This window comes from Apostichopus japonicus, chromosome 14, assembly GCF_037975245.1.
Source record: "Apostichopus japonicus isolate 1M-3 chromosome 14, ASM3797524v1, whole genome shotgun sequence".
Classification (NCBI taxonomy): domain Eukaryota; kingdom Metazoa; phylum Echinodermata; class Holothuroidea; order Aspidochirotida; family Stichopodidae; genus Apostichopus; species Apostichopus japonicus.
The window spans coordinates 14,688,227-14,712,868 of record NC_092574.1 but is presented as its reverse complement, the minus strand read 5'-3'; the positions used below and the strand labels follow the sequence as shown (position 1 = coordinate 14,712,868).

Below are 24,642 nucleotides of genomic sequence, written 5' to 3'. Positions count from 1 at the left end.
ACCCCCAAGTGCGATCAGTTGAAATAAAAAGTTTAATCCTAGCTCCTCCCGTTGTACAGACTTAAATATTTAGCTCCTTATTAAACCTTTCATTCTTTGTACAAAAATTTCTGATCTTCTAAAGTACAAGTCCCGACTTTGTTGTTACACTCCCCCCTCCCCCAATACTTTTTTTACCCCTTTTAACTTCATATGTAAACAAATCAATTGACTGTTTTATCCCAGTATGTAATATGCTGGTCAAAATTTTGACCAGTTTTGTTCCTTATTTGTATATATTTCTGATTTCTTGAAAATAAAAAAGGAACTTATTTGGTCATTTGCACCGTTGTTGGATTGGTCATCTTTTCTATTTGTACAATTGGATTTAATTGACTAAAACAAGATTAAATTATAATAAAATAAAATTTTGTTAACACAACCAACCATTTAACTTGCATGTAGAAATATGTACAGAAACCTTATTTTTTAAAACCCTGCTGAAAAGCCACCCACAAACCAGAATGCAAAATGCATTGAGGTTTCGATGACTTCAATGCACTACACTTCTGCTTGTTAACCAGAAGTAGTTGTTACAATATAAATGGCCCGAACCACTATTTTGATGTACAATTACACAATGGCATGATAAACACAGGTCAGTATACTGTACGTGGCAGTACACACCTCCACCAAAAACAATACGTATGGGAAGTATCCACGATTCCCAACGTTAGATATCATGTAAAGGGTTTTAGAGTTTGACCTCTGACCAAATGAGATTTGACCTCACAAGCAACAGATTATTGTACTCAATATGGCAACTCCATATACCATGTATGAAAGGTATCAATGATTTCTACCATGAGAAATCATGTCTTAGCTGTTTTCAGGCCTCGACAAATATTTTTGAAAGTACTCGCTATTTGGCGACCGTGACTAAAATTCTACTCGCCAAATTTCACTCGCCACTAGGCCTATGGTTGCTGTTCAAGTCTCCATAGAACAGATCTACAACATCAATGCTTTCTGTGAAGAAAGATGCAATTTGTGCTACGTAATTGCACATTGGAAAATTATGTATCCGTGCAATATGAAATTGAACCTTTTTCCACCAAAAGTATGATCAAAGTTAAAGTGTGGTAGCCATCTCACTTTGACCGCTTGGGAACCTTGTCAGGGGGAGGGGCCGCACATCTCACTTTGGCCGCTTGGGAACCTTGTAAGGGGGCGGGGCCGCGCAACTCGCATAGGCCACTTCGGATTGCCAGCGAACTCCTTTTACATAATTCACTAACCCACCCAGTGATTGAACCGTGCTGATCAGTAGCATCACAGACGGAACTATACCAATGACACCAGTTTGGTTCCCAAGGAAATAAACTTCGTTTCTTACCTTTATACTTCTGCTTGTCCCCAAAAAACAGAAAATTAAAAGGCTCTGGTGGGGGCTTGAACTCATGACAGTGTGTTTGTCTGTCTCTCTCAGTCCAGAGCACTAACCACTGCGCCACAGCAACTGTTTCTAATATTTCAACTTCAGAATGGATGGAGGAAATTGCAAAAGTAATTTTGAACAAAGTGCCAAATCAAAAAGATTTATCAGAAGGACTAAATGAGCGGCGACAGTATTAAATTGACAAATGCTATACAGGAGAAATGATACCTTTTATAAACCATTGCTTGTTTTTAAAAATGATTTTTGATTCGTCATTGCATGTAAGCGGAAGAGACACACCTTAATAACTGTTACATACAATTTTAGAGTAATTCTAACTCTATTTAGTAAGGCTATTTGTTTACAATCTCAGTGATATAATCTGGTTTGTTTGACATGAATGTTATTCTGTACATGTTTTTTCCTTCTTTCAGGGCAGGAGCTATCATTTGCAAAGACATGTACGAGAGTGAATTTCTCTACGTGATAAAAACGGTAAGTTTATTTTACTTCTATACTTACATGTTTTTTTTGGGGGGGGGAGGGGTATTTTGACAGCCGTGTGACATGATATGTAGAATTATAATGTACAATGTATCACGAAATCTTAATAAATCAAATACATATACGCTAGTATATATGTATATCAATCCGTAACAGGAAGATACAGTTCCAACCTGGTTGTTTATGTTTTGTTACGAAACGTTATTATACCAACTTTTCCGCGATCCACAATAGACAAAACCGAAATTCATTAAAAGGTATAACAGATAAACACAATTAACTAAGGAGCCTTCGAATACAGTATTATGCTCACATGACGTAATAATAGTTTAAGAGAAGGGTTGATCTCTCTATCATTCTTGATAGTGACCAGGAAAACAAATTGATTCGACAGTTAAAGAAATATTTCAATACATTTACCTTTTCGTTCCTACTGTCGTTTAGCGGAAGGAATTGCTGCAATTTAACCATACTTGTCATTTTAATTCTACGTTTCATAAGTAATATAAGTAGGCCTATGGTTTGATCAAAAATTTCCTTAATTAAACCTGACGTTAATGAGGTTAACTTGACTAAACCGCCATCATGAAGTTTCCATATCTTTATACAAACTTTGTGACCGTTACAAACATTATAGTAACATACTGCAACTGTTCAAAATTAATTGGCTCATATTAATATAATTTCTCTTAAGGCTTGATGATTTCTTCAGATCATTTTCAATTGACTGAAGTATCTGTTTTTTAGAAGTTCGCATCAACTAAAATTTATATTCCATGTACCCTATCTGTGAATATTTAGGTTATCCTGCTGTGTGCTTACCGCATTGATTTTCGACTTCATCCAACAGGGAAGATGTCACGTGGTCGCCGAAATATCTGGATGTGAAAGAAGTGACCAATCGAAACATTTGATACATACGGATGACTGGAAGGCAGAGGCAGCATTAAGACGAAGCAGTGAGTAAACACATCAGGATTATCATATTTATCAATGACGTATTACTTTTGTCTCTACTTAGTGTGATTGTTAGACTCAGGACGCAATATTTAAAGGTGTGTCGATCTGACCTCAGAGGTCAGGTTTATTAATATTCATGGCATCTCTCTTTTTCTCAAATTGAAGTATGTGACATTACAGTATACAACATATTCGTAACATGTGATTTAAAAACTGATCATGTGAGATTAGGAAACCTCTTTTTTTACCTTAAAGGTGTGTCGATCTGACCTCAGAGGTCAGGTTTATTAATATTCATGACACTTAGGATGCATTTTATGCGAAAAATTTTGGTTATGTTTTTCGGGCAAGTCGTTACAGCCCCCCCCCCCCCCCCCAAATCAAGTTGGACTTCTACACCTATGTTCACACGTAATGCACTGAGAAGCTACAAATGAAACCGAAACATGATCTGGACGCGACATACTCCGACATTGGACAAACTTCTATCGTTACTACATTGCAGTCATTTAATTAATGTTCCCGATGGTAAGCAGAAATTGGCATTTGTCAAGCACATCACGTGAGCCGTAGATAAACTATTTTCTGTAACTTAAATCTTAAAGGACACGTCTGAGCAATGTCTCATTTGTATCTCTCCTCAGTTCACGCACTAAATGAAAACGATGCAGCTCGCCGAGGTTGGTCAGATCATGCGATAGATGAACTACAAAGGAATGACAAGGAGATCTCTGGAACCTTTCTTGTCTATGGCCTCCAAGTAAGTGATTGGTGTTTACACACATGAAGAATATTAAATCAATTAAAATTATGAATCAAATTGTCTGAACATACTGAATCTAATTTGGTGCTGAAAAAAACATATTCATATGTATCCATCATATATACCTTCCCACAAAGGACTAAAACTATAATTTAATATGATGCATTAGATATCAAACGGTATCTTTCATAACAAGAGGTTACAAATCACTGAGCAGCAAATCGAGAATAGGTTATGGGGACAGTGGCGTCGCCAAGGGGGGGGGGGCAGGGGGCACGTACCCCCCTGGAAAACCTAGTGCCCCCCGAGTGCCCCCCCCCCATCTGAGATTTGGGTTGGTAAAAAAAATATATTTTTTTGTTATATTCAACTCCCATCATCTGAGTTGGTTTTACATAAGGACAAAGAAGCACAGTAATTCGTATTTTCTTCAAATGTCATGCTGCTTGTGTGCATTTGTCATATGGGTGAGAGTGTTTGTCTGCTGTCTGTGTGTGTCTTTTACCTCTCGTGATTTGGATGCCTGTGAAATGCCGAAAATCTGGACCTGCTGTGAGAAGGGAGGGTACTGCAGTGTTGCCTTGGTCTGAGGTTGACAGGTTAGGAGCTGACGAAATGTGAGAATGTGAGGGTCCGCAGGCACCATACTTGCCTATATTTGTGGACCCATATATTACACTGTTGTGTAGGGGGTGCAGAGGTCATTTGAGGTCAGATGCTTGTAGGAACAAATGGCGAATGTTCACACCTGCATACTGAGCCATACTCGATGTGTGATCAAACTTTGGATTGCATGGTGAGATCCCTGATAGGAGCCAATAACGATGCTGGAACCTGTTACATCTTAATAGATAATGGGAGAAAACGAGAAAGGAGTCGGGGTCATGCACACATTAATTCAACAAATGTAGGTTCTATTGATAGGGTTAGGCATAATATCGACAGCATGTGGTTCACATCCTCTGCAAAATTCTGCGCGTTGTTAAAATCATTACCTCAAAAATAGCAATTTCTGGAGATATCTTCAGATCGAATTTAGCATCAAATGTGGCACCATTTTGCATCTAGCCCATCCTCCGTATGCGAAAATTTTCCAAAGTGGAGGGGCACCCCCTCCCCTTAGACCCCTCCCCCAGGACGGCGATCCGTATCCACCTAAGTGCCCCCCATCAAATGCTGGTGCCCCCCATGTGCCCCCCAGACTGAAAAGCTGAAAAGTCTGGTGACGCCACTGTATGGGGAAGTCACTTGAAAATGCAAACATGCAACAAGAAAACACACAAAAACAGTTGTTTGTCCACCAGCAACTCTTTACATCAAATGGCTCACTGATCATAGAAGAAATTTATTAACCACCAATCGACTGGATGCCAGTTTGGTGCAACAAAGGTAAGCTTATAATAGACTTCCTTGGCTCTGCTTTGTGGTCATATGTAACTTTCTGTCTATCTGGATAACCAGCCATAGGCCTACTTTCTCTTACCAGAGGTTGATGTGTTTGTCGATCTCTTTTATGCGTAGTTTACAACAGCCTCATTTGGACTTCTCTGAGTCTTTGCGGAGTTCTCTCCATGCATATCTGAGTAAGTGTTGTCTTTCACGATTTTCTCCGGGCAAATCTGAGTTAGTATGACGGTCAGTCTAGCACTTACATTCACCTAATCTGCTTTGTTAAAGTATTTCAGATCTTTGTGTGAAGAGTTGTATGGTAAGGCATAATATGTGAGCCTAGATGGAGTTATTAACGGCTTGATTTTTATTTGACCTTTTATAAACCTTTTTTCCTAACAATGTAGCAGGTGTGCAAAACGCTAGTATAGTGAATCTATATTCAGCGCTATTTTGGAGATATTAGACTAATGAGTTAATTTATTTTTACCGTATTTACCGTTTCTGATAAATTCTCAATATGATGATCAATTTACACTTCGGTACGTATAGTTACTAACAAGAGCAATTTGGTGCTCGTCAGCAGACGATATCGAGGTTCTGAAAACCGTAATGTTTATATATATATATATATATATATATACATATATATATATGATATATATATATATATATATATATATATATATATATATATATATATATAATATATATATATATATATATATATATATATATATATATATATATATATTCGAACCCGGGCCTTCCGCTATGTATATATATATATATATATATATATATATATATATATATATATATATATATACATATTTTGAGTTGGTTAGCATCATGTTTGATCTGTAGAGTAAGGCAAAATGTGTATATATACTCACAGAAGTTTACGGTAAGGTAGTTATGTAAATGTGTGCCTGAATTATAAAAGAAGCATTCAGAAAATGTTAACTCGGAGACTACTGATATGCTCTCAGTTTGAAGGGTAATATTATTGTATTTGCGTGGTGGATACTCTGGCATATTTTGAATTTGTCGATTATAATATTAAAACGCATAATCAGTGAGCTTCTGCAGTTCATGACAAACTGGACATACCATATCATATATGAATGAATGTCTCAGACGACTGTTATAACTACACGGTAAGGCTGACCTTCCGATTCCACTGGCAACCGTCGGTGTAGCTAACCAAATCATTCAGCTGCATAGGAATATCAAGAGAGCTCTTTAAGCATTCGAACGAAAATCTGAACCAAACCCTTTTACAGTGAAGAAATACAGACTTACTTCCATTGATGAAAGCGCTGAGTTTGTGTCTAATCGTAGACTTATTTATAGGCAAATAGATGATCATTTATGGTTATGTTTCTCATATTCATTTTATTACAGTTGAAGAGCCAAGAAAGTAAAACGTGAGACGGGAAATTTTGAGTTGATTAGAACTTTACAACACGGAATGAACTATGTGAGATGCGAACTGTGAACAATTTCAACGTACACCACTAGCCTACTGCGTGATGATGTTGTATCTACCAAGCACGAGATTCCATAAGGCCACAGCACTGGTACGATCATTGCTAACAACTCTGATGGTGAGTACCCGCATTACTCGTGATGTTTGTTACTGCATACCAAGGATGATATGTCAACCAAGAAATTCAGCTATCGGTTTGGAAATCATTTGAGCGGAATACATGTGGGAGGTTTTATCGAGATTTATAATCCATTTTTGACAGCATCAGTATAAGACTCAGTGAATCCCATATTTATCGATAGATTTACGTCTAATGATGTATTGTTGCAAATGAAGTGTTTGTCTGTTTTTCTCTTCATTTAATAAGGGTAGGTGAGGGACAGACCAACACACACAATTTTGGAATGATGGGAGGGGTGGGGGTGTGGGGTCATGGTGAAACATAGACTTATATGCATACCAACTGCATTTGTTTACACCAACCACAGTGACTTGTGGAACAACGTTTATCTAAATATTAGATCAACAAGTTGCAGGCGCTTTTCGGGATCCACAGGACGAAGTTCCTGAAAGTTGCCATATTTTCAGATTTGTGTTCTAAGACATCACAAAATTGCATGTCTGAAGAGGAATTGTGATGGAATTTCTTTGTAAAGAGCCATGTTCTCCTGCCACCATGCTTGTGATCCAACCAAATCACATGGTAAAACAAGGAATAGATCAGAAAGAGTAGAGACGAGATGGTGTCTTCTCAAAGTTATTTCAATGATAACGTGCTGACTTGTATCTATAATTTACTTTTTCAGGAACGCAAGGGGATACCTGGACTTTCAGTGGCCGTCGGCGTAGATGGACAGACAGTTTGGGAAGAAGGTGATCACCAACTTCCATTACTCACACAAATTACTAAATGCTAAATCGACGACCCCTACCCTACCGTATCCTCTTCTCCTCTACCCCATCCCCTACCTTCCCTTAGTGACATACCCTCTTCCAAAGTATCGCGACATAACAGTGAATGAAGTTTATTTGGTTTTCTCCAAGAATGAAAGGCTATTATCATGGAAGCAATTGAAGACAAGTTACACCGAAAATAGTCATATCACAACTTGTTCATCTAATTAAAAGACTTGGATTTGTTGGAATATCTAACTGTCTTAATTATGATATCCATAAAAATATTGTATATTTTGTTTATGAATTTAAACTTGACTAAATATGCTTTGCAAATGTGGAAGAATCGGTATCTGGTTGAAGAAGAACCAACCAACTATGTATAAAGAATAATATCATTTTGCGTTTTTTTTGTTGATGTAATTTTGTTTGAATTATATTTACTTTTATGGTATTCTCGGAAAAAACAACAACAAATTACTTAAGTTAATGTTATGTACGTGATCTTTTAAATAATTTTGAGGAATGTATGCATTACATTTACCCGCAGTTTCAAGGGGTTAAATAAAAGCAAAGTGAAAAAGAAGCAACATGAATATGATCTTACGTGCAAAATATAATGTGAGGAGACTATGTAAGATTAATTCCGTGCTAATTGCAATTAAATGATATACCTTTTGCGATACAATATTGTAACTCATATTTCTTTATTTAGGATTTGGCTACGCTGATGTCAAAAACAGCGTTAAGATGACAGCGGATACACTGGTACGAGTAGGGAGCATCAGTAAAATGATAACAACCCTGGCTGTAGCGAAGCTTATCGATGAAGGCAAACTTGATATTGACAGACCAATTCAAGAGTATTTACCGAACTTTCCGGTGAAAAAATGGAACGACCAAGAGGTAATTAAGTTTTTTTCCCTTTCCAATAGCTAAATATTAATATCGCAGAATCACGAAATAATCAAAATAGAATACCACTCCGCACGAGGTCTCAAATTCAGCGGTTTCATGTTACCTGCCAGGGACTTGATGCTTCAAGATGACGATTCCTGTCTGAAGTACGATAGTAACCACGTGCCATGGTTTGGCGGTCACAGCACCAGATCATACTTTCCGCGGCTGCAATGACTCAGAAAAAGCATAAACAGCAACAGAATCTCATTGTTGTCGTAAAAATTTATTCCATTAAATTATGTCTTTAGTCACTTTGAGAAATATTTGAAACCGTTTTCTGGAGATGAGAAAGTCTTTGCTGTACTACTTACTGCAGCTATTTATTCTTTCAGTATTTCAACTTGTGGCATATAGCCCTTTATGTTTTTGGGGTGCAAATTTAGAAGTGTTGTACAGCTGTGAATATTCGTATGGCAACATACCACGTGGCCCACGTCACATATCTGGTGGATAGAACTGTTACAGTAGTTATCGTTAATCGCATGTGAGATTAGTCAGGATTTGTCCTCCCAAAGCGGGGAATTGAGGGAACTCGTTTGAGACTATGTGGTTTGGCCAAGTTTGAATGGCGTCTCAGATGGAATATTATTAGCTTGTATAATAATAATACTTTCTATATTTTTCACTCTTTATGAGATAAAATTTTACAGTGTGCGGCATGTTTTTAGTCTGTTTTGTTTCTTCAAACATCATATGATACAATTGTCACCCTCATATTTCACACCGATTTTTTATCAGTTGAACAAGAGGGATCTTTTTTGAACTTTTTGAAATATGTTAGCACGACCTTGCGAGCATGAACCCAGTTCATTCATTTGATTTCTTCAATTTATGAAATATTAAAATTAATTCAATATGAAGCTGTGAGATGTATATTTCTTACAGGATTCTTAATATTCCATTGTTTAATGTGTGAATCTGTTGATCTCACGGACTGTTGCTTGGAAATGGTGGATGCTTTGGTGGATGTCCAAATGGTGTCCAAATGGTGGATGTCCAAATATGTTGAACTTCGCAACAATTCAATAATATTTTATCTTGTATAGACAACATTCACGCGTTCGATTTCTTCAATGTAGCACTTTCTAACGTTCTTTTTTTTTTGCTCAACTGAATTTGAAGGTAACTTTTACAACCAGACAACTGATGAACCACACTGCAGGATTCCGTCATTATTTGACCAAGTTTGATATTCGACAACGTTTAGCTAATTCAAGAGAAGGTTCTCCACAGTTACCAAACGCGATCATTGATGCTTATGAATATTGCAAACATGTTGAAGGGTCCCTACCACCAGAATTTTACAACAGGACCACATATCAAAATATATCAGACTCCCTCGAGTTATTTCAGAATGACTCTCTGATAAATAAACCAGGTGAGACTTATCCTAACAGACATAAAAAAGGAAACAGATAAAAAAAAATGGATATTTTTTAATTATGTATCCCATAATTATTGAGAATATGTGAACTGTGTGGACGTTTCCAATTATGTTACGTGAATTTATCTGTTGCATTGATTTATTGAAGAGTATTTTTTTGTGCAATTGCGAACTGTGGGGCACAACTAAGGATCTTGATCGCAAAATTGACACTTTTCAAAGGAGACTACTTCGAAATATTCTCAACATTAGATGGACCAATAACAATTGGTTATCAAACGATAAGCTCTACAATGAAACCAACCAAAAACCTTGGTCATCCATAGTCGCACAACTATAGAATATTGAGATTTTCGATCATGTAGCAAGACTCTAGGACGACGCTCCAGCAAAGGTTGCTTTAAGAGAAGTATTGAGACATACTGCTAAACCAGTAGGAAGGCCCGTGACTACCTTGCTTGGAAAAATAAAGTTGCAATTTTAGGATGTTAACATTAACAATTTCGAGGAAGCAATAAACCTTACGCAAGATCATAGTACGTGGCGGACGTTAATCACTGAGCATGTCGGATAGACAAGGCCAGTGGCATAGGGAAGGTACTTTTGAGTGGGGGGGGGGGAGGCTGAAGACTGATGGCCGGCCTGGGGGAGGGGTCTAAGGGGAGTGGGTGCCCCCTCCCCCTTTTTTTTTTGCATTTCCAGGTGGCCTCAGATGCAATTTGGTGCAATATAGCACACTTCAACCCACCCACTCCACTTTATATATAATTTTACATTTTCACCTGGCCTTAGATGCAATTTGGTGCTCCAAATGAGATTTTTTTTCTCATTTGGAAATGAAAAAGGGGTTTTTTGACTTGCAAAGCGGGGGGAGGGGCCGAATGATACTTCCGCCCCTCCATATTTTTTCAGTGGGGGGCTGGCGCCCCCCAGCCCCCCCGGTTCCTACGCCCTTGGTTACAAGGCTCAACTTACTACTACTACTAAGACAAAGTTACGTATGTGACATTGTCATGTCAGGTTGATTAAGACCTTGTTTCCTCTATATACTTTGATGAAATGAAAGTGAAAGAAATCATGTCAAATATATATAGTAAGAACCGAAATGTCGTCAGGGGAACTTACATACACAGTTTCACTACAACCAATCAGAGCAATGATACTGTAAGATAATTTATAAATACTGTTCCATAATGGCGTAAATGTTGTCAGAATCAATCATTGTTTATCAGTGAGTGTCATCATCATATAAATAGGACGAATTATCAAGAAAGGTCTTTTTCATGTAATCGTTATATATGACCGTTTGATGGTCGAAACGTCATGTAATGTTTTTACTTCCGTGTTGTATAGGAAGTCGGTTCCATTACTCCACCTTTGGTTGGATTATTGTCGCTGGTATTGTCGAAAACGTAGTGGGAACTAAATTTACCGACCATATGGCGAATTTGCTGGGTCAGCTTGGCTTCCACAATTCAGTTCCAGACGTAAACAGCGATATCAGAGCAAACAGAGTAAGGTATGACTATAACAACCAATAGCAGGTTCCACGATACAAGTAGCTTTCTCTTTGAATACCCTCTGGGGTTCATTTTGGAAACAAATTTAGATGGTGTGACTTGCATGACTGCAATTCATCCTGGAACAAGTAATCAAATAGTTGTAACAGTATAAAATGTCTGTGTACATTTCTAAGTCTGTTGTTTATCTACCCAAGTTTTTGAGAAATCGATAAATCTTTAGTACCGTGCTCTGGAATGTTCTCGGAGGAATAAAAGGCACAACAAATGATTTCTTCTTAGGAACTAGGAGTCTTGTCTCAATTTAGCAATTTGTTTAAGTCTTAATTTGTGAAGATCAAACATCTTTCCATAACTAAGTATCCTCGCATAAAGATCCCCTAACGTCGAGAACCCATCATTTCTCGTCAGATATTATTCACGACAGTCGAACGGAAATTTGATGAACTCACCGATCGTGGATTGCTCATGGAAAGTGGCTTCAGGTGGTTATTTGAGTACCGTCAAAGACCTTACGCACCTGGCAAATGTCATGCTGCGCAGTTGTTACTATCATGGTACAGGTAAAGGTGAACATTTATATTGTTATATAAATATATCTTGGAATATTCTCCTGTGACGTCAAGAACGCGATTCAAGCGTTTTAGGTAAACCTTCATTTATTATGAACCAAATGGCTGGATATTATGCAAAATGCAAAATCCGGCCAAAAATGATTTGCATCTTTGCGTAAAAATCATGTCATCATAGCAGAGAATATCATATCCCTGATTATAGCATCTCGTAATGCAAAAATAATATTTTTTTTAAACTTGGTGATTATGACTTGTGAATGCAATTGACAACAGCATCGATGAATGATGCCGGTCATGGAAATTAAGCTTACTTTATGATAGATATTTCAATCATTTATCCACAGAGAAAACATTGTTTCTACAAAATTGTTGCATTTTGTTGTAACGACAAAAAGCACTGGCAGCTTAGCAAACATTCCAAATGTATCACGTTTTTAGCATACATGAGCGACGATATTATTATGGACTGAGTAAAGGTGTCAAAGAATCTAAACCACGAGGACTTCCGAGAGTAAGAAATAGTTCAGCCAGTCAAAATATGTTACATTGAATCTATCAAAGCTTATGTCATGAACAGGATACTGAGATGGGATGTTCAACTAACAGTGAAGAGTATCTCCCTTCAACAGAAGTTTTGAATTGTCTTCTACGTAGTATATTCCTTTAAAGCAACCTCGCATTATTTTTTATTGTTGCAGGTAGATGTGATGGTCTATTTAGACCGGAGATTGTACACCATTTATGGACGCCGTATCAGGATGCCTTCGATGAGCAAGGAACGTATGGACTAGGCTGTGTTTCATATAAAGAGAACATTGTCAATGCTAATAACGTTAGACCTAATCACCATGTCCTCCACACTGGACGAGGTGTAGGCTTCGGTTCAGTTATACATATAACTCTTGACGGCGAAGACTTGACATGTGATGGTAATCTCATTGCTACAAAAATCCCATTGACGGGGAAAATTGTTAATGATACATTTAATGGAGCAACAGTTGCAATGTTGGCAAATATTGAAAACTATAATTTGCAACATATCGCTAAGGCAATTGCTTCTATATTTATATCTTACTTGAAGAGGTAGCGTAAATATAAAGAATTTTACAGCGTTAGAAGTAGGGAAGGTTGGTTGGCTATGGTTTTATTAGCTTTCACGTAAGCCTCTAACACTTTTAAATAGAAGAGAGGATACTTTGTTCACATATGTGAGTGATTAATTGTATCAAGCATGTACAGGCGCGGCGGAACGGAAAAATTATTGGGGGGGCTAATGTGTGGAGACTATCTAAGCGGAGCGCCACCATCGGTTGGCGCGGAGCGTACAAGAAAATTTTGGGTTTTTTCAAACCCCCAGATGACCGGAAACGGCACTTCCCGAGTGTTTTATGCTGCGAATACCTGGCCCTAAAATATGTGTCTCAAGCCTGCAATTTCTCAGATTGCACGTTAAGTCTGTAAAAACATTGTAATTTGTATATTCGATGGTGTTTTAAGAGAGTTGCTATTACTTTTAGTGTACTCGCAAAGACGTTTTTGAGTGTAGTAAGGGCAGTGGCGGGGCTAGGGGTATTGGTGGGGGGGGCAAGAATGGTCTGTAGGGGCGCTTTCGACACTATCTAAGCGGAGCGCCACCACAGGTTGGCGCGGAGCGTACAGAAAATTTTTGAGTAAAGATAGTCCCGAGATTGCAGGAAATGACCCTTTCCGGGGCCTTGCTAATTTGCAGATAAACGAAGAATAAATAGGTGTCGTCGCCATTTTGTCGGAAAATACACCGACAGAATATGACAAATGTCAATAGCTATATGAGAGCGCAATAAAATAGTCAAAAATCGCGAATAAGTAAAAAGTAGTGAAAAGCTGAAAAGGGCGCCAGCAGTCCATTTGAGTCCGTCAGGGGGGGGGGGGATCCGCCCCTGACTGTATATATGGACGCTCGATCCACCACTAAGTAAGGGGATGTTGGAGAACTGGCTGAAATGAGGCAAGTCATTGGCCTAAGACGAAGTTGTGTTACGCTCACCGGTACTCACACTCACTGCTTCCACTTTTCACGGGGCGTGAAGACGCGGTTGGGGTGACAATGTGGTCTATAGCCAAGGGACGGGCCGAGGGTCCCCCAGCAATTACTTAAATTATTACACCTATAGAGTATACGTGTGCATCGGACAGATCGACAAGTATACATTGAAAAATGGGCAGATGTACGTTTCGGAGCCTTGGTAAATATTGGGGGGGCTTATCATGCATTTGCCCCCTCAACTTTTTTATTGGGGGGGCTGAGCCCCCCCAAGCCCCCCCGGTTCCGCCGCCACTGAGCATGTACAACTTTGTAAGAATATGTTCAAAGCTTTAAAAGAGTAAATCAGCCGAAGCGTGTTTAACTGGAGCCCGATTAATGTCAATAGTTAGTATGTAGCATGTAGCAGTCGTTAAAATATCTTAATCACAACTCCTACCGCACCCAAACCACAACCCAAAAGAAGGAAATACTTTCTTAAATCAGTGAAATATATGAAAGGTATGCAGTGGTGATGAAAGAACTATATAAAAACATTGTAATAAATATAACTATTCACGTTGGTCAAACAGGTACACATGTAGCAGTTGCGGTTAGAGGTCATTACATGACATACCAAATTTGCAAGGACTAGATACTGTTTAGCAGACATGACAGCTGTTTAAAATTCTGATTTTTGGTCTAATTCAGTGGCAAATTTAAATTGAGTTCAGTGTTTTATAAATCATCATCCTATATAAGTGAACAGATATGTTCAATATAAGGTAAATCCAAATGATACCATTCAAAAAGTGAATCTATTTCGCAAATTTGATAATTCAGAGCACATAATCACATATTATGAGCGACCATTACCGTTAAAAATGCTAAATCAAGCTATATTATACCAACAATTGTATTGCTAAATCAACCAACACATTTCTAACAAACGAAAAATTAAAATCGGAGTATTGGAATCAATCATAAACAAAGAGATATGAAATAAACAGTTTGCAATTAAAAAGTACGATTCGTTTCAATTTATCTTTTGAAAATAACTATGATTTTTGTTTGTGAGATTGTTTGTGTGTTGCAGTGGTGAGCAATTTAACCAACAGTTAATTGTTTTGGTCACCCAGTAAATTGAGCTTGCCCATTGCCCATCTACTAAACTATTTTGTTCGAGCAGTGAATTATCTTTACCACAAGTTTTCATGTTCATATCAGGGATATGCTTAAAAGAAAGAAACAAAACTGTAGTGAAATGTATTTTGCGTTTTTTCGTATTGTTGTCTGCTATATGACATTTGGTGACTTTGTTTGACCGTGCCTCAAGTTGTTCAGATTCGGCTGCATGGTTATTTGCTCATGTTTAAACGAGTACCTTGCGTGATTGGCTTGTTGAACCCTCGTGATTTATGTTACGTAATAAGTCCTTTTCAATGTCCTTTGATATATATTGGGCGCACACGGAAAAGGGACCACTGGCATTGGTTGCGTTTAGCCAGAACACGTAATTTATATTTTAAGATCTGAGATCCATGCGAAGCCAATGGAAAGTAATGCCACGTAAGAAGTTCGTAATAGTGGTTGCTGGAAGTTCTCGACATTAAAGGGCTAAAGAGGTATTTTGGTGTTTATATATTATAAGTTAAATGCTTTCTTCATGTGTATTTGCTGGTTCATGTTTGTGCAATAGTGAAATGTGTGTAGTTTTATTTATGCCAAAAACAAATTATAAAAATGTTGTATTTAGTACTGTAAGTTTTCTATTTTTGTATTTTCGATAGTTTTACGGAGTTATGAAGTCATAAACGAATACGAAGCCAATAAATTGCGGTGACTTTACTCTTGTTCGAAACCGTCCGTAATTTTTCGTCTTGCCACGACCGGTACAAAAACATTCTGGTGTAACTCAAGTATGAGAATAACTCTTTTCTATTTCCATACAGGTATTATTCATGTCACGTGATATTACTTACTTGAAACTACTGCATATGTGATAACTAGCTAACTGGCAACACATTTCGGTATGTGATTGTGTTTAATTTCGCTTTTGTCAACATGGCATATCACGTATATATCAAGTTGTCACTAACATTTTTGTGTTAAGTGAGATTAAAGTGGTTGGGACCAGAGGACGTCACCAAAGTTTCAACGATAAAAAATTATCCATAAAAATAAAAGTAGTTGTGTTTGTTATTATATAATTATATAATTTTACAATCATACAATTATACATAACGATGTGTGCTCTTTAATATCACAAGTAATTATATTTTTCTTTTATTAGTCTTGTTGGTTCATCATTCACACCCATACATACACTGAGTGTTAGCCTACTTCGCTCGCCTTATAGAATGACCAACATATTAGGTATCTTACTCGTTTTGCTTTGTATCAAATGAAGACTAAAATGAAGGGAAGTTTCGGACTGAAATTCATCTTATTTTAAATTATATTTGCAATGAAAATTGACCGGTCGAGTTAGTGACTAACATTGTTATGGATATTTTGGTATTGATATCTCTCTGAAGAAAATGGACCTATTTAAAACCTAATAATGTTTGATATATGAGAAAGAGGTCGGCATCTTTTCTCCGCATCAGTCTGAGAAGTTTTTTAAAAATCGCAATTTTCGGTCGAAATTTGATAAAACCATCAGGGCCTTTCAAACTGACTCAATTGTTTCGCCTGAAATGTCTTCATATTAAATGGTGACATAACGATTACGATTTCAAATTACACTTTCTTTCTGAAGAATATGGACCTATTTGGAACACTAGTAATGTCTGAAACAAAATAAAGAGGTCGGCATCCGTTGTCTGCATCATTTTGAGAAGATTTTAAAAATCGCAACGTTCGGTCGAAATTTGATAAAACCATACATACTGATCGAATTTAGACGAAAACCGAGGTCTTCATATTTCAGGCTAAATGTCTATAATGGATTCATGTGGATCAGAAGCACATTCCATTCCGGTAAAAAGTGAAATTCTATTCAATTTTTTGCCTGAAATGTCTTGATATTAAATTATGACATTTAGATTTGATTATATATAAAAAATAACACTGTCTTTCTGAGGAATATGGAGATATTTTGAACACTAATAATGTCGGATACATGATAAAGAGGTCGGCATCCGTTCTTCTCATCATTTTGAGAAGATTTTAAAAATCGCAAGGAGCCCAAATCTGCAACTCCCAGGTCCATATCTGCTTCCGTTCGGGAGATACGTGATCCCAAAGTTCAAGTTAGAAATACGTTTTCTTTATAAGTGCACAATTTGGAAAACCCCCTCTTTTCAGCCCCTTCTCTTGTCCTCTCTGAAACACCCATCTACATTCAAATTAGACGTGGAGTAGAAGACACCCTTGTCTTTGTTATACACCAATTTCGTGTAATTATCTGACCGGGAAAGGCTTTTTGTTCATATTATTTCTATTTGCGCCAAAAATAGGTGTTTTGTCTTGAAAAGTTAAAAAAGTACCTCTTTTTGGTACCCAATTCGAAAATAAACTTCAGATTCGTAATCAGCGTGTCGCAAACTACCAGAAAAGATACACATTTATCGCCTTTGCGCCCTCTTATGACACTTTTTTCGCTCAGTTTGCAACTTCATAGGGACAATAGAAAAGCGAAAAACTTTTAGGGACAACAAAAGATTTTAATCCTTTGTTCGTCGAAAAAGATTTTCGCTCTTACTTTTTTTGAGGTGAAAACACTTTTTGTCGCAAAGGCGATAAATGTGTATCTTTTCTGGTAGTTCGCGATACGCTGATTACGAATCTGAAATTTATTTTCGAATTGGGTGTTGTGTGAGGGCGTGGGAGGCAAAAAACCTGATTTAAAAAAAACCGTAAGGGTACCTATCCCTTGCAATTTTTGCCAAAATTGACCCAAACTCGATTTCGCCCAAATGACGTAACAGGAGTTCATCGATACTCAGGAGCCCAAATCTGCAACTCCCAGGTCCATATCTGCTTCCGTTCGGGAGATACGTGGTCCCAAAGTTCAAGTTAGAAATACGTGTTCTTTATAAGTGCACAATTTGGAAAAACCCCTCTTTTCAGCCCCCTCTCTTGTCCTCTCTGAAACACCCATCGACATTCAAACTAGACGTGGAGTAGAAGACACCCTTGTCTTTGTTATACACCAATTTCGTGTAATTATCTGACCGGGAAAGGCTTTTTGTTCATATTATTTCTATTTGCGCCAAAAATAGGTGTTTTGTCTTGAAAAGTTAAAAAAAGTACCTCTTTTTGGTACCCAATTCGAAAATAAACTTCAGATTCGTAATCAGCGTGTCGCGAACTACCAGAAAAGATACACATTTATTGCCTTTGCGCCCTCTTATGACACTTTTTTCGCTCAGTTTGCAACTTCATAGGGACAATAGAAAAGCGAAAAACTTTTAGGGACAACAAAAGATTTTAATCCTTTGTTCGTCGAAAAAGATTTTCGCTCTTACTTTTTTTGAGGTGAAAAAACTTTTTGTCGCAAAGGCGATAAATGTGTATCTTTTCTGGTAGTTCGCGATACGCTGATTACGAATCTGAAATTTATTTTCGAATTGGGTGTTGTGTGAGGGCGTGGGAGGCAAAAAACCTGATTTAAAAAAAACCGTAAGGGTACCTATCCCTTGCAATTTTTGCCAAAATTGACCCAAACTCGATTTCGCCCAATTGACGTAACAGGAGTTAATCGATGCTCAGGAGCCCAAATCTTCAACTCCCAGGTGCATATCTGCTTCCGTTCGGGAGATACGTGGTCCCAAAGTTCAAGTTAGAAATACGTGTTCTTTATAAGTGCACAATTTGGAAAACCCCCTCTTTTCAGCCCCCTCTCTTGTCCTCTCTGAAACACCCATCGACATTCAAATTAGACGTGGAGTAGAAGACACCCTTGTCTTTGTTATACACCAATTTCGTGTAATTATGTGACCGGGAAAGGCTTTTTGTTCATATTATTTCTATTTGCGCCAAAAATAGGTGTTTTGTCTTGAAAAGTTAAAAAAAGTACCTCTTTTTGGTACCCAATTCGAAAATAAACTTCAGATTCGTAATCAGCGTGTCGCGAACTACCAGAAAAGATACACATTTATCGCCTTTGCGCCCTCTTATGACACTTTTTTCGCTCAGTTTGCAACTTCATAGGGACAATAGAAAAGCGAAAAACTTTTAGGGACAACAAAAGATTTTAATCCTTTGTTCGTCGAAAAAGTTTTTCGCTCTTACTTTTTTTGAGGTGAAAAAACTTTTTGTCGCAAAGGCGATAAATGTGTATCTTTTCTGGTAGTTCGCGATACGCTGATTACGAATCTGAAATTTATTTTCGAATTGGGTGTTGTGTGAGGGCGTGGGAGGCAAAAAACCTGATTTAAAAAAAACCGTAAGGGTACCTATCCCTTGCAATTTTTGCCAAAATTGACCCAAACTCGATTTCGCCCAATTGACGTAACAGGAGTTAATCGATGCTCAGGAGCCCAAATCTTCAACTCCCAGGTGCATATCTGCTTCCGTTCGGGAGATACGTGGTCCCAAAGTTCAAGTTAGAAATACGTGTTCTTTATAAGTGCACAATTTGGAAAACCCCCTCTTTTCAGCCCCCTCTCTTGTCCTCTCTGAAACACCCATCGACATTCAAATTAGACGTGGAGTAGAAGACACCCTTGTCTTTGTTATACACCAATTTCGTGTAATTATGTGACCGGGAAAGGCTTTTTGTTCATATTATTTCTATTTGCGCCAAAAATAGGTGTTTTGTCTTGAAAAGTTAAAAAAAGTACCTCTTTTTGGTACCCAATTCGAAAATAAACTTCAGATTCGTAATCAGCGTGTCGCGAACTACCAGAAAAGATACACATTTATCGCCTTTGCGCCCTCTTATGACACTTTTTTCGCTCAGTTTGCAACTTCATAGGGACAATAGAAAAGCGAAAAACTTTTAGGGACAACAAAAGATTTTAATCCTTTGTTCGTCGAAAAAGTTTTTCGCTCTTACTTTTTTTGAGGTGAAAAAACTTTTTGTCGCAAAGGCGATAAATGTGTATCTTTTCTGGTAGTTCGCGATACGCTGATTACGAATCTGAAATTTATTTTCGAATTGGGTGTTGTGTGAGGGCGTGGGAGGCAAAAAACCTGATTTAAAAAAACCGTAAGGGTACCTATGCCTTGCAATTTTTGCCAAAATTGACCCAAACTCGATTTCGCCCAATTGACGTAACAGGAGTTAATCGATGCTCAGGAGCCCAAATCTTCAACTCCCAGGTCCATATCTGCTTCCGTTCGGGAGATACGTGGTCCCAAAGTTCAAGTTAGAAATACGTCTTCTTTATAAGTGCACATTTTGGAAAACCCCCTCTTTTCAGCCCCCTCTCTTGTCCTCTCTGAAACACCCATCGACATTCAAATTAGACGTGGAGTAGAAGACACCCTTGTCTTTGTTATACACCAATTTCGTGTAATTATCTGACCGGGAAAGGCTTTTTGTTCATATTATTTCTATTTGCGCCAAAAATAGGTGTTTTGTCTTGGAAAGTTAAAAAAAAGTACCTCTTTTTGGTACCCAATTCGAAAATAAACTTCAGATTCGTAATCAGCGTGTCGCGAACTACCAGAAAAGATACACATTTATCGCCTTTGCGCCCTCTTATGACACTTTTTTCGCTCAGTTTGCAACTTCATAGGGACAATAGAAAAGCGAAAAACTTTTAGGGACAACAAAAGATTTTAATCCTTTGTTCGTCGAAAAAGTTTTTCGCTCTTACTTTTTTTGAGGTGAAAACACTTTTTGTCGCAAAGGCGATAAATGTGTATCTTTTCTGGTAGTTCGCGACACGCTGATTGCGAATCTGAAATTTATTTTCGAATTGGGTGTTGTGTGAGGGCGTGGGAGGCAAAAAACCTGATTTAAAAAAAACCGTAAGGGTACCTATCCCTTGCAATTTTTGCCAAACTTGACCCAAACTCGATTTCGCCCAATTGACGTAACAGGAGTTAATCGATGCTCAGGAGCCCAAATCTTCAACTCCCAGGTGCATATCTGCTTCCGTTCGGGAGATACGTGGTCCCAAAGTTCAAGTTAGAAATACGTGTTCTTTATAAGTGCACAATTTGGAAAACCCCCTCTTTTCAGCCCCCTCTCTTGTCCTCTCTGATACACCCATCGACATTAAAATTAAACGCGGAGTAGAAGACACCCTTGTCTTTCTTATACATCAATTTCTTGTCATTATCTGACCGGGAAAGGCTTTTTGTCTATATGATTTCTATATTTTTCATAAATCATAAATCAGTATTTTTGCCCCCTCTCACGCCCCCACACAACACCCAATTCCAAAATAAACTTTTCCTGAGAAAAACTTTATAACAAGTTTCATTTCATATACTTTTCTTAGGGCATAATGAAAATGAAAGGTGGATGCGTGTTATTTACACTTGTCTAAAGCTTGCTGATGTTATACTATGTTCAAACATATGAGTTAAAACACAGTCATGTGACTTTGAAGTATGTTTCCAGTAATCAGGTTGTACTATTCATGTAGTAACATACATGACGAAAGTGTCACTCTTCTAGAACACGCCCCTCGTTGACATGAATGACGTCTTGCATGACTATAGAAATTAGCTTTTGGGCAACACATTCCTGCTTGGTGTTTCTAGTCGCACGAAGTATATCTGCAAAGTGATCTCAGCAATTAGACAGTTACAAGAAACATAGAGCGAATTAACGCTTTGGATACGCTTAACCGTTGTACTAAAATATTACCGAAATATAATTCGGATTTTAAGCTGTAGAACATATACTGTTCTGAACTAGGCCTGTGTGATTTGCACAAAAGCTTGTGTAGAAGGAATATAAGGAATGCAGCTCAATATGCTCGATGTCTCACAGTCTCTGTCAATACTCTTTCTTGCTTTATGCATAATATGTAATATAAATATGATTTTCTCCTTGTTACCTTCGTTCTTACATTATCTTAATCTAACAGTTCCATTATTTCTAAAAAGGAATAACTCAAGGTAAACTCAATGGCTGTGGCAACGTACTGTGGAGGTGTAAACCAGATGCAGTCACAAACCTTTTCGTAACTTTTTGATTTCAGCGAAACTACCGAGAGTTGTTGTCTTTGCACCACAGATGTGGTTTGATACTAACATAGACAATAGTATTTTGTTATATATTTTGATGAAGAAACCATATTCCAACCTCTAATTTCGAAAAAAACAATGAAGTGAAAATTGATATTTAAACTCGTAATGGCATATGATCTGCGGTTATAGGCTGCCTTTATAGTGTTGTGCTCAGTGGCGTAGCTAGGATTTTTTGAGTGGGGGGGCCATGGGGGGGCTGTTCTTTCTTGTGGGGGGGCCGGAGGTTACTATCTGAGCGGAGCGCCACCTTGGTTGGCGCGGAGCGTACAGAGAAAATTTGAGATTTCAGCACCCCCCAGATCGCAGGAGATGGCACCTGTGAGGCAAAATAGCATCCAAAAAGATGTGCAACTTTGGTGACAGAAATGCAAAAAAAAAAATTTCTCTTTCATGCTGACTGGCCTTGCCAACTCAGCCAGACTTTTAACTTGCGTGAAGTTGACATCAAAGGCGTACGGGACCATTTCAGTTTGAGGGGGGGCAGAACTTTTTGTGCCCGAAAGTTCCCGTGACACTATCTAAGCGGAGCGCCACCATCGGTTGGCGCGTAGCGAACAAGAACATTTTTGGCACACAATGCCTCTCAGATTGCCGGAAACGGCACTTCTGAGGCCTTGCAAGTTGCATCTAAACATTCTTTATTTTATAATCTCACGTTTTAGAAATTTACAGTTGCCCAAAAATTTGGTAAATTAGAAGAAGAAAAAATTGTAACATCACTTTGAAGGGGAAAAATGGGACAGTATATTTTTTAAGCTGCTATATTTAGTTACCTTATTTACTATTTTAACACAGTACTCAGCTACCTCCAGAAAAACATTGTTCAACGACACGTAGGCGAGATAATGTCGCTGTGTCGGGTGAGACTGCAATTTGTCTCACAAAAAAGTATAAAATATAACAAAGAATATGATAAACCTGTACTTCTAGGCTTGTAGACACTCCCCCCCCACCATCCATGAAAAAGAAAATGTTTCTTTTATACACTCATGTCGGGGATATCCAGGTCAAGGGCGGCGGGAGCACTTTTAATCTGGGGGGGGGGGGGGCACCGACATCAAAGGGCACTTTGCAGAAATTCGATTGGAATGATGCAGTGTTATATTCAGTACCCTTTATAACTCTTATTGTATTATCTTATTTGTGTATACACATCACTCCATCAACGCCCCCCCCCCCCCCTCAAGCAAAATATGCATACTAGCACTGCAATATCCAATGCGCAAATTGGGAAACAAGGAACAAGTTTTCTTTTGAGACAAAATGAGGTGAAATCATGCTAGTTGCTAATGTAGGAATCTTCCGAATTAGAGTTTTTTTCTTGTTAATATCTTAACGAATTTTTTTCATTCGAAAATGCTTTGAGTTTGACTCACAGAAATTCGTTAAAAGTCACGGGCTTAGCCAGGATTTGCAAAGTTGTATGCACGGCTATCTGAGCGGAGCGCCACCATCGGTTGGCGCGGAGCGTGCTTTTAGAAAATTTTTGGTTTAACAAACCCCTCAGATGGCCGGAAACGGCCCTTCCCGAGTGTTCATTCTGGTTCCCTGGCCTCTTGCTAACTTGAGGCACCTCAAGTTTTATGTAGAAAAAAGGCACATTTCTAACCTGAGGAAAAGTGGGGGAGGGGCACGTGCCCCCTGTGCCCCCCCCCCCCCGGTTCCACCGCCCTTGGTCCAGGTATACAATTGATAATGTTAGAAGAAAAAAATTGATCGTGCAAAAAGCGTGGTAGCCCAGATGAACTGCGCTTACGGTGGTGTTACACGGAAATATTCGGGCATCATGATGCTAAATAAAGAAAATCATGGAATGGTCGGGCAAAAATTTGAAAAAGATTCGGGCAAGCTACTGCATATTTATATATATATATATATATATATATAAATATATATATATATATATATATATTTCTCCTCTAAGGCTGCCCGAATTTTTCAGGACCTTTGCCCGAATTTCTTGTCCTCTGGAAATTTAGGGGGCAGTCTGCCCCCCTGCACTCCCCGCCTCGTACGCCTATGGTTGACATCATTTGTTGTTTCAAGGTGTCAAGGCCTTTCTCCCAACTCAAACCCCTGTGGGCTACCGGTAGGTTTGCAGGAAATGCCCACATGTGGACTTAAATAGCATTAGAGGAAGGGGATGGAAGACTAACACGCATCGATGTTTCGGTAATGGTCACATTGGTGGCTCGGTGCTAATTAGCTGTTAGCTAATTAGCTAACATGCTGTATGACCATTCTCATGATTACTACAGATATTGTATTATTCTTATTCTGCCAGATGCAGACGAGAAAATTGTGTAACTCTATTTCCCAAATTATTGAACAAAAAATATTAGTGAATCCCACTGATGAGTTGTTTTTTTGTTTTTTTTTTTAATTTTTTTTTTTAATTTTTTTTTTACCCCATTCCCAGTGGGGGGGCCAGTGGGGGGGCCAGCCGATTTCATGGGGGGGCCCCGGCCCCCCTGGCCCCCCCGTAGCTACGCCACTGGTTGTGCTGAATATAGATGGAGAATATGTGGTTCTACGACAAATTGCAATCGCTGTAACATGACAATTTTGACAAATGTAATAGCATATCCAACCCTTCTTGCTTACATTGGTGTATGTCCCTGAAAG

The 24,642-nt window shown here is 38.3% G+C and overlaps 1 protein-coding gene across 3 annotated transcripts; it reads left to right on the top strand.

The window, feature by feature from the left end:
- Positions 1 to 446: 446 nt before the first annotated feature.
- LOC139980126 (serine beta-lactamase-like protein LACTB, mitochondrial) lies at positions 447 to 13,090 on the top strand. Of its 3 annotated transcripts, none has more exons than XM_071991516.1 (11): positions 447 to 1,912; positions 2,772 to 2,880; positions 3,526 to 3,641; positions 5,166 to 5,227; positions 6,441 to 6,643; positions 7,332 to 7,398; positions 8,135 to 8,325; positions 9,502 to 9,757; positions 11,117 to 11,282; positions 11,695 to 11,846; positions 12,557 to 13,090. In XM_071991516.1, exons 5-11 carry the CDS (start codon positions 6,569 to 6,571, stop codon positions 12,943 to 12,945), a joined length of 1,296 nt encoding a protein of 431 aa, XP_071847617.1. In that variant the 5' UTR covers positions 447 to 1,912; positions 2,772 to 2,880; positions 3,526 to 3,641; positions 5,166 to 5,227; positions 6,441 to 6,568; the 3' UTR covers positions 12,946 to 13,090. The 3 variants fall into 3 exon arrangements, with proteins under 3 accessions (XP_071847617.1, XP_071847619.1, XP_071847618.1); XM_071991518.1 differs by having other exon boundaries at positions 11,117 to 11,277; positions 12,557 to 12,692; XM_071991517.1 differs by lacking the exons at positions 447 to 1,912; positions 2,772 to 2,880; positions 3,526 to 3,641 and having other exon boundaries at positions 5,012 to 5,227.
- Positions 13,091 to 24,642: the final 11,552 nt, after the last annotated feature.

Excerpts from the sequence above, each read along its gene's own strand:
- LOC139980126 (XM_071991516.1), top strand. The coding sequence starts at position 6,569 with ATGATGTTGTATCTACCAAGCACGAGATTCCATAAGGCCACAGCACTG. Across the intron at positions 7,399-8,134 it reads ACAGACAGTTTGGGAAGAAG|GATTTGGCTACGCTGATGTC; the intron begins GTGATCACCAAC and ends TTCTTTATTTAG. Across the intron at positions 8,326-9,501 it reads AAAAATGGAACGACCAAGAG|GTAACTTTTACAACCAGACA; the intron begins GTAATTAAGTTT and ends CTGAATTTGAAG.